Source organism: Notolabrus celidotus, unplaced genomic scaffold (genome assembly GCF_009762535.1).
Source record: "Notolabrus celidotus isolate fNotCel1 unplaced genomic scaffold, fNotCel1.pri scaffold_162_arrow_ctg1, whole genome shotgun sequence".
NCBI lineage: Eukaryota > Metazoa > Chordata > Actinopteri > Labriformes > Labridae > Notolabrus > Notolabrus celidotus.
The window spans coordinates 101750-112596 of NW_023260031.1; the positions used below are offsets into that span (position 1 = coordinate 101750).

A 10847-nucleotide genomic window follows, 5' to 3' on the forward strand; every position below is an offset into this window, starting at 1 on the left:
CTGTTCAGGAAGAGTTAAACAAAGTACTTGGATATCACTTTATCTGGTTCCCTGTTGGTACCGCCTTAACTAACCAGCTAGAGTCACTGGTGTAGATGTAAAGCATGAGAGTCAATGTTTTCATTTTTTCTACTCAATGATAAAATGTGAGGTGCTTATTTAAAATGTCAGGGAAATAAAACGTTTTTTATATAAAAAAAAAAACTAAATCTGTCAACATGAGATTTAAAACGGCTCTCTGGTTTGACTGGTTAACTCCTTTGACTCTGGCACAGAATATATGAGTCAAAAGTTGGTTATAGTCTTTGTAGTGAAGAAGTTATCTGTTTGAAATCATCTGTATTATGTAAAAGTCTGCTAACTTAAAGAACATGGATCCATAACTTGTCTTTGATCATTCCTACAGGATTACAGGAAAACCGAAGAAAGCTGACAAACACATGAAATGTGAGTTTTGAAGCGATATCAACCCTGATTGTTTAACGAGCAGGTGATCCTCATTCAACTCTTTCTTTTCTTTTACAGCTCTGAAGTCCCTACACTTCCTCTCTCTATCAGGGGACAACAGGGTCCAACAGGATGTGAAGGAAGAGCTTCACCTGCAGGATGATGACAGAGAGGTGAGAGAAAGACAGCGTTAAGTATGAAACAAACATGACCTGACACTTAAAGGGTTTCAATTCTCTAAAGAGAAATCACTCAATGAAATAAAACAAACACACTGTCTCTATACCATCCCCTCAAATATCAAAGTAAACACAGGCTGGTCTCAGTGAATCACTGCAGATGAGGCTGATTGTGACGAGTCAGGGTTGCTATCATTATTTTATAATCCTGGAGATGAAGTGCATCTTTGAGCTCTCATCACTGGCAGTATCAGGATCAGTGAAGGAGCTGTCTGTGTGACACGCTGCTGCCTTCAATCAGGACTTTAAGAAATGCAGATATGTGTCTGCACAGTGATTAAACCCATTCTTACTGAGTCTGTCCCTCTGCAGACTCACAGTGTCACTCCAGTGAAGCCTTTCCTCTTAAAATGAGCTTGATTTGAATCAACAGTGTGAATAAAGTGATTCATCACAAAGTGAAACTGTGAGATAAGTTACTGTTTGTATTAAACTCTGCCTTTCTTATTTCTAGGCTCCATCATCCTTCTCTCCTGAACAGACGGAGTCTGGATACAGGTAATCTTATGAAAGGAAAAAAACACTTATACAATCTTTATCCACTTTCTGAACGCACTGAGCTTCACCTGATGATGATGATGATGATGATGATGATGATGATGATGATGATGATACAGCTTTAGAACACACGATGGCTGCTACGCGTCCCCAGTGTTGGTTTAACTCGTCGGCTGTGCATGTCTTCATAGATTCACACGTTGTGGTCACATGGTGCGGTGTCCACTGCACAGCAACAAACATGCCGGTCACAATAACTGACGATAGAGAAGTTCAGTTTTATCAGCTGATGTGGAAACCTACAAACAACATGCTCTAACAAAGTGTCTGACTTTGTGCAGAGTAACAGCTCTCACTCTGGTCATAAAGGAATCTGATAGCTCCTAGTACCAGTCCCCAAACCCCATAGTCCTGCAGAACCCCCCCACAAGACCCCCTGAGGGTCTTGTTGGTCCATCGTTCCATCCATCAACCCCCCACCGCCTTGCACCTGATGAGTTTTTTGACTACCTCAGAGACCTCTGTCGAGGATATGGACTAGGCTTCCCATGGGTCCTCAGACTCCACCCCATCCACGGAGGAAGTGTCAGCTGGTTTAAGGGGTTCCTCAAAGTGTTTCTTCCACGGCCCGACAATATCCCCAGTCTGGGTCAGCAGCAGTTCTCTACCCCTGTGGAAAACAGCCAGGGTCCAGCTCTGCTTTCCTTTCCTGATCCTCCTGACTGTTTGCGAAAACCTCCTTGAGGCCAAAAAGTCCTTCTTCATTGTCTTTCTGAACTCCTACCAGACCCTGGTTTTTGCTTCCAAGACCACCGGAGCTACAGCCCTCCTTTCCTCCAGCTGCTTCCACAGACCCCTGTGCTAGCCAAGCATGAAAGGCCTCCTTCTTCAGCCTGACCGCTTCCTTTAACGCTGCTGTCCACCAGTGGGTTCAAAGGTCACCGTCACGACAGGCACCAACGGCGTTCAGGCCACCACTTCTTGCAGATGCTTGGAGGCCTTGACCATGGTCCATTCAGTCTCCATGTCCCCAACCTCCCCCGGGATTAATGAGAAGTCTTTCCGAAGGTTGGAGTTGAAGACCTCCTGTAATGGTCCTCCACTAGATGTTCTCAGATCACCTGCACTACTCGTTTGGGTTTGACAGGTCTGTCAGGCAGCCTCCCCCACAATCTGATCCAACCCACCACCAGGTGGTGATCAGTTGACAGCTCCGCTCCTCTCTTTACCCGAGTGTCCAAAACATGCAGCCGAGGATCAGATGATACAACTACAAAATCATCCCTCTCCAAGTGTCTCCGTCATTTCCCACGTGGGCGTTGAACGCCCATGAAGAACCATGGAGTCCCCATGTGGGATCCCGTGCTCTGTCACGATATATCTCTGTGAGATGATGGCTGTGTATACAGAGTGATCCTGTAACACAAATATCACATTTAATGAAGTTAAATGAGACTGAAGGGTTAACAGATCATGTGACTAACTATTAAATAACTAATAACTTAATTCAGTCTTGGTGGGTCCTGCAGGTTCAGGTGTCCTGGTCAAGGTGAGTTCCAGTGTGCTTTGACTGGACTGGTGTTTGTTACGGCAAAGGAGGCGGAGCTTCTGTACAGGACCGTCCAATGGGATGAGGGCCTCCTCCAATCAGCTGGCAAGGAAGCTGCAGGGCCGCTGTTCAACATCCAGAGTTCAGAGGGAGCTGTGTGTCAGCTCCACCTCCCTCACTGTGAATCACAGGAAGGTACCTACAACACACACACACACACACACACACACACACACACACACACACACACACACACACAGATGACACGTGGATGTAGAGGTGACTGATCCTCTAGAACAGATCTCAGTAGATAAATGATGATGCTCATAAATCAAGAGGTAAGACCTCATTGAGGTAAAACTGAAGCTCTTTGTTTCCTCAGGGCTGCTTGTTGATGACCTGCTGTCAGTCGTCCACATCACTGATGATGGGATGAGCCTCTTGAAGCCGCTGAAGATCACAGACACTCATGTGGTTGTGGACGTCCCTCACCTCTCCTTCTTTGGTCTGGTCAGGTCTTTACCTAGAAGGTTTTGGCCGATAAAAAGCCTAGTCCTGCTGTTCCTCCGACCTCCAAACAGAAGATATGAAGTGCTGGATGTGTGTCTGCTGCCGCACAACATCGTTCTGAGTGAGGTAAAGCTAAATGTCAAACCTGCTAACCATCATCCTGTTTTCAATGCCACAAAGATGATCTGTATATTCCTCTCTTGGGTGTATTCACACCTTGTTTCTGTGCTGCACTTTATGAGGCCTAGGCTGAAACTGTGAGCATACTCGTGCAGTTAGCAGCATAGTGTACATTTCAGTACTGCCTGACTTTAATGATGTTGAAGGATTGTTCATCACAGATCATTATAGAAAGAGTTGTGATCACAAGCATGGTAAAAGCAGGATCTGAGAGTAAATACCACTTTGGTCCATGCGGTATCTGCTATGGAGCAGATTTGGGAATTTTTTGGACAAGAGCCCCAAAATAAATAAATGGGATGTGCGGCCGATTTGGTGAGATTTTGTGCATTTTAAAGCCCCCAAAAATCCATTTCCTGTTTATGGCGAGACATGCGTTTGATGCATCGCCAACCCCAAAATATTTAATTTTCGCAATTGTTTTCTGATAACTTTGAATTGTCAATGTGTTTACTACAAAATGTGTATGGTTTGAACTCGATTGGATAAAAGGCCGAGGGCAAATAAAAGTACTTCCGGTTTTATGACGAGACATCAGGGTTTGAGCCAGGCCTGATGCATGTGCAACTATTGGTGAGATTTTGGGCATGTTGAGGGCTCCAAAAAAGCAATTTACTTGTTGGGTAGAAAGAATAAAGCATTCCTTGGGATCCAGTAGGGCCTTCGCCGACCATGTCGGATCTTGGGTCCTAATAAAAACAAAACTCTTTTCTGGAGGTCGTCGCCCAACAAGGAGATGCTGAGTACGTCAAGACCACTTGTAACTGTCGCCTGTACTGTGATCAAAGTTACAGCGTCCACTGTGAACCTGAGGGCTTTGAAATACAACCCAAGGTGAGATGATTTTACTCACTTCTGACGGTCATAAACAGAGTTATTATTGATATAATTTTGGATGCATTATATTCATAATTAGAATAGCTTGGAAAATGACGGGTTATTATTTTTCAGGATGAACTATTTTCTGAAGAGTATGGACCAAACTTTTTCCCAACATTTGAAGTGTTCCTCACTTCTGACCCAGAGGAAGTGACTCTGATGATCCAGGACAAAGACCAGAACGAAGTCTGGAACCGTAGAGTGGGTTTATCAGGTATGACAGGATCCCCCCTGCTGCAGCAGGACCTCAGTCATGGCCTTTGTTTGGACCCCTGTGACAGACCAGGGTCAATGGTCCACGTCTATCCTTAGAAATATTTGACCCATCTGATACATTTTCCCCCAAACTCCTGGCTCCACTGAATGAACCAAAAATCCACAGCTACATTAAAGGTGTCCTTTCTATTTGTCACGTAACAGAAGACACTAATATTCTCCAAATATTCAAAAACATCTCAGGACATAAATCTATAACTTCTAAAACTGCACAACTCAGCCGAGGTAGAAGAAGCAGTCAGAGGGATCGTCTTGTTCTTTTTGTCCTGTTCGTGACGCCGATCATTTTGTAAAGTAAGTTTAAAGAAATTTCCCCGCCACAGTCAAAACTATTGAGATTCAGGTTTCAAGTGTTGTAAACGACAATACTGCATGAGCAGCATTATTTAAGCAATCATCAGGACAACAGAATGAGAGATATTTTACATCCAAATATTAAAAACATCCCAGGACATCAGTGCATTGTTATCTAAAGGACCTACTGTAACTTAGGTCTAGGTGGGACAGAGTGACAACATCCTGCTATGTTAAATGAAGCCGATGCAGAAGTGCTAAAACTGCAGTTCTTCAAGAGTCCACTTAAAGCTGGCTGTGGACTGACAGTCAGGCAGGGTCAGCATTTCCAATATGATGACCACGACAACAGGCTTCAAAACTCTGCTTCAGAAACAGATGGATGAGGTCACAGAGACTACGTTCATGTGTTTTACAGTCTATGGGTGGGACTGCATTATTTATACAATAAGGGGAAGACTTCTCTCACTGAGTATGACGTGTTGTTTTTGCCACCAAAGCCCAAGATGCATCCAGAGAGATCGTCGTGTTCTTCTTCCTGTTCGTGACGCCAAAATGTTGTAGAACATGTTTTTATAAATGAACCATAGAAGAACTTCTTTATGAAACATCATGACCGTGAATCTCGAAACTGTGTCTCTGTCTCATGTTTAAATGATTCCTGGAACTCAAACCATGAGTCCCCTTGGCCCCTTTCATGGGGTGCATACTCATGCCTGTCCCCTTGGGATCCTCTCCTCCTGTGAGCTGTCTCCTCAAACCCTCACATGTCATGTTGTCTGCCGGCCTTTTAACAACTGGGCTAGATGTGAAGTGAAAATGCAAATATCATATACAAAATATATATAAACAATAAATACAAAGATAAAAACCTGTAAAAAATCTACTCAAAGTATGTACGACAATGAATTATTATTAAAGCATTTTGTAATTTTGAAAACATCATCAGATTTTAAACAAAGGTCTTTTCTTTGTTTTTTTCAGAATCCAGAAACAAAATTCTGCAGAGGATTGTCCCAGCAGAGAACAGGGTCCCAGCAGAGAACAGGGTCCCAGCACTGGACAGGGTCCCAGCAGAGAACAGGGTCCCAGCACTGTACAGGGTCCCAGCAGAGAACAGGGTCCCAGCACTGGACAGGGTCCAAGCACTGGACAGGGTCCAAGCAGAGAACAGGGTCCCAGCAGAAAAGAGGCTGGAGGCAGTTAGGAGACAGTTTGTGGGCTGTGTGTCTGACTCTGTTCTGAAGGATCTTCTGGATATCCTCCTGGAAAGACATGTAGTGAATGACAATGAACTTCAGTCATTCAGGACAGGAAGTACAGCAGATAGAGCACGAGATTTGATCGATTCTGTGAAAGGAAAGGGAACTGAAGCCAGTTCCAAAATGATCACTGCTCTCTGTGAGGTGGATCCACATCTCTACAGAGAGCTGAAATTATTGTGAAGAGAAAGGAACAGAACACCAGGACCTGATGATGAAGACAGCTGGACTGTCACTCTGAAAGGGATTTACTCCAATCTGGAAACAGACCTCACTGTGACCAAGCACACTGGGGACTGAATTGGATGTTGTTTTGACAGACCTCCATCCTTCACTGTGTGTCATCCCCTGCTCTCTGCTCTCCATATTTACTCTCTCTCTTCAGCGGTCCTATCCAAAAAAAGGCTAAATGTCCAAAAACATGAACTCCTTCATCCTCCACTCTCTGCTTCTCCCCTCATATTTCCCTGTAGTTGTCACCAGCAGCCACTAGGTGGAGCTGTAACACATGCAGTCTGACTGAGCGAGCTGACTTGCTGCTGGTGTTCTGCTGGCTGTAACACAAATGAGTCCTCAGAGGTCGTAAAGATATCATTGATCCTGCTCTGACTGAACACTGAGGTTTATTGTTTTCTCTGTTGAACATTGACCTGGATCACCTGGTCAGAGTGACTCCTCCGCTCAGTGTTCATGGGAAATAAGGCTGATTCAGCTGCAACCATAGACCCCAACGGAGTCTGCCTAGTCACTGCGGCGTCTACGTCAATGTTTATTTGTTATGTACACAGAAAACAACCTGTTTGAAGTGATAGTGTGACGTTTATATTAAAATAACTTTATTACTAACAACAAAAACATACATTATATTATATATAACAAAGACTGAAATATGGCCCTGATGCATTTTTCTGATGGGGTATAAATCATCTGATGACGTCTCCACTTTTCTTTCCTTCCTGGGTTTGTTGATGAAACACACACAGTGTCCTAAAACCGCTCCAGAACTCTACGCTCTAAGCATGCGGGCCTGCTTGTCGTATCTCTTAGTTCTGCTGCTATAGGCTTAGACTGACACACTGGGATCCTGTCTTTCCCTCTCTCTCCTCTCTCTGCGTCTCTCACTTTAACTCTTCCTGTCCATTAAAGTTACTAACCATAGACCTTTCTGGAGTCCCTGAGCTCCCTTGTCTCGTAGGTTCCTCTGGATCTCTGCTGTAGATTCCTTTTTTGGGGTCTGTTATTCATCCTTTCTTTCTTTCTTTCTTTCTTTCTTTCCGTCATTTCTATCATTCCCTCTTTCCTTCCTCCTTTCTTCCTTTCTTTCTTTCTTTCTTTCTTTCCATGTTTCTTCATCCTTTATGTCCCTGAGCTCCCTTGTCTTGTAGGTTCCTCTGGATCTCTGCTGTAGATTCCTTTTTTGGGTCTTTCTTTCTTTCTTCTTTCTTTCTTTCTTCCTTCCTTCCTTCCTTCCTTCCTTACTCCTTCCTTCCTTCCTTCCTTCCTTCTTCCTTCCTTCCTTCCTTCCCTTCCTTCCTTCCTTCCTTCCATCTTCCTTCCTTCCTTCCTCTCTTTCTTTCTTTCCTTCTTCTTTATTTCATTCCCTCTTTCTTTCCTTATTTCTTCCTTCTTTACTTTCATTCCTTCTTTCTTTTTCTTCTTTATTTCATCCCTTTTTCCTTCCTTCCTTCCTTCCTTCCTTCCTTTCTCTTATTCATATTTCCTTTCATTCTTTCTCTCTTTGTTCTTTCCATGTTTCTTCATCCTTTATGTCTCCTTTTATTATCCCGTCCTTTCCTACTATCCTTTCCTTCCCCATTTATCCTCCTCTTTTTGTTTCTTCTGGTCTCCCTCTCTTCTCTCTTTTCTTAGACCTTTCTGGAGTCCCTGAGCTCCCTTGTCTCGTAGGTTCCTCTGGATCTCTGCTGCTGTGGACGTGGTCCAGACTCCAGCTGCTACAACTACTACTATCCGTCTCCCCACTATCATCTCTCTCTCTCTTCATCTCCCTCTATCCCTCTCTCCAACACGGTCTCAGATTCAGATGTGTGTTTATGGTTCTGAATATATTTCTTTAAAATCTTCAAACACAGTAACAACATCTCCTCATCTCTTCACCTTTAACCCTTCTTTTTAACCCTCTCCTTTCTGACCCCTTCTCATGCCGCCATGATTCCCTGTACGTACCATCAGCAGCCACCAGGGGGCACTGTAACACAGCTCTGAGTCTCCAGTCTGACTGAGAGACCGGCCCTCAGTTAATGAACTCCACACGAGAGCTCTGACTTCATGATGTGATGAATTCAGTCAGAGTTTCAAGGGCAATCGTGTGTGCTTGTGTGTGCGTGTGTGTGTGTGTGTGTGTGTGCGTGTGTGTGTGTGTGTGAATGCATGTATCCCAATGAATAATTCCACGTCCTCACTGATTAAAGCAGCAGGAAAAAGCTCCCTCTCTCTTTTCACCTCGGTCTGAACTTCCTGAAACACGAAGGTGAAAACTCTGCATTTCAGCGAAGCCAGCAACTTCTCTCTCCGTGTTTCGGTCGATTAATGTTCGCCTGAGACGAGCCGCTGCCCCAAACGAGCGACCCCACATAATTGGCGGCGTCTAACGAGGAGTCTGTGATAAGTGTCGGGCTGTAACACGGCGGCTCAGATGAGCAGATAATGTTAACGAGAGCTCTGCTCTGTGATCGAGAGCCAAAAAAGCTGCAGAGACAAGCTCGCCGTACGCCAGGTGGTTTAATTGGCAATTAGAGGACAAAAAGCGATCTGCGGAGAGGGGCTGAATATTCACACAGGCCGGCTGCTCGGTTTTAAAAAAGAGGACGTGGACTAGCCGGTTTTACTGCTGTCCTGTCGGTCCTCAGAGACTCTGAAACAGCCTGTCCTGTTTGTCTGCTGTTTTCAAAGAGAAGGAGTACTTCTGGTTTTTAAAACTTTAAAAGCAGGATAGTGCTCGGACTCTGTGCCGTGTGAAGGTCTCTGATTTCTCTTCACTGAGGCCTCAACTCTTCCTCATACCCGTCCCCCTCAAAGTTGATCCAGTGTGAAGTCACTGAAGGGGACCCGCTCTTATTCAAACCACCACTCTCTGCCCTCTGGTGCCATTTCATTTCATTTGAAGCTCTGTTTTTGGTCTCCACCAGCTCCTGCGTTTCACCCTCCGTCTCTGCAGTCCTCCCAGATTCCTCGGCTCTCTAACTGTGTCTGTATTCCTGTCTTGTCTCTCTCTCTTCGCCCTCGTCGTCTTTCTGCAGTCAGAGAGAAGATTGCAAACATTAATCCAGCAGACGGAGCGGCTGACAGCGAGGCTCTCCTCGGCCTGACGGGCGATCGCACATCCACAGATCAGAGTCTCGCCCACACACTGGAGCTTTTATTATTCCACAGATTTATCTGCAGTTACTCTGAACAGCAGGGAAAGATAAAAACTGCATCAGTATAAATCTCATAACAGCACATAAGTGACTGAACAACGTGAGAAGAGAGAGCGTGAGCAGGCAGAGGTTGCACCGGCTCTGCAGACCTCACAGGGTCGCCTGGTTTAATGAAACTTCTCATGCAGGAAGAGTTTATGCATCACGTATATTTCAGTGTTTGCAGCAGCTGAGGTCGTTCCCACACAGTCAGAAAGTCAACTTCAACCATTCCTTGGCCTTAATCTCACTGTGCATACTTCCATTTGGTCACATCATCTCTCATCACCGTGTCTATTATCATCTTTATGCAGACGACAGTCAGCTGTACGTGTCTGCACTTCAGTCACTCAGTGTTTCAGATATTAAGGTTTGGATGAGAGAGAAATGTTAAGAACTGATCAACTCTTCCTCATGTGTCCCTCACAAAGAGAGAGAGCTTTCTGTGTTCATGCCTCTGAACTTTGAACTCTGAACTCTCTGGACATTAAAACAGCGAGCTCTCTGAGTGTTTTTCAAAGTAAACTAAAGACCATTTTAATCTGGCTTTTAATTTGAAGTCATTTCTTTTTAGCCCTGGACTGCATTATTACCATAGTAACCATCCATCCTTTATCTTGACCGCTTATCCCATTAGAGGTCACGGGAGGATGGAGCCTATCCCAGCTGGCTTCGGGCGGAAGGCAGGGTACACCCTGGACAGGTCGCCAGCCAATCACAGGGCTAACACAGAGAGACAGACAACCATTCACACACACACTCACACCTACGGGCAATTAAGAGTGATCAATCAACCTAGTGAGGATGTTTCTGGACTGTGGGAGGAAGCCAAGGAACCCAGAGAGAACCCACGCATGCACAGGGAGAACATGCAAACTCCACACAGAAAGGCACCTGCCCGGTAATAACCTTTATTACTGAAATTATCTTTCTTATGATTTTATTTATTCTATCTTATTTTTATATCATCTTATTTTTATTATAATTTTTACTATATGTTATTTTGTATTATTTTATTATATTTATTCTATCTTTTTTATGTTATATTTTAAATCGTTCTTATTTCATGTATTTTATTTCATTTCATTCTATCTTTATTTTATTCTATCTTATTTCATGTTACTGTATTTTGATTTTACATTAACTTATTTTCAGTTTTTTAATTTTCAATTTTATTCCATTTATTTTATGTGATTTCATTTTATTTTCTATTATTGTGTGTTATTTTATTGTTTAATAATATATATATATATATGTTTTTGTTAGATTTTATTTATTTTATTTTCATTTTTTATCT

The 10847-nt window shown here is 43.7% G+C and overlaps 1 protein-coding gene across 1 annotated transcript in view; it reads left to right on the forward strand.

Moving 5' to 3' along the window:
* The window catches only part of LOC117808849 (NACHT, LRR and PYD domains-containing protein 1-like), a 16969-nt gene extending 9947 nt beyond the window's left edge, over positions 1 to 7022 (forward strand). Inside the window, exons 7-14 of the mRNA XM_034678518.1 lie at positions 407 to 447; positions 526 to 620; positions 1141 to 1184; positions 2714 to 2928; positions 3116 to 3369; positions 4141 to 4257; positions 4375 to 4516; positions 5857 to 7022. Coding sequence (XP_034534409.1) covers positions 407 to 447; positions 526 to 620; positions 1141 to 1184; positions 2714 to 2928; positions 3116 to 3369; positions 4141 to 4257; positions 4375 to 4516; positions 5857 to 6317 — 1369 coding nt within the window. The 3' untranslated portion in view covers positions 6318 to 7022. The remainder of the gene's footprint in view (positions 1 to 406; positions 448 to 525; positions 621 to 1140; positions 1185 to 2713; positions 2929 to 3115; positions 3370 to 4140; positions 4258 to 4374; positions 4517 to 5856) is intronic.
* The last annotated feature ends 3825 nt before the right edge of the window (positions 7023 to 10847 follow it).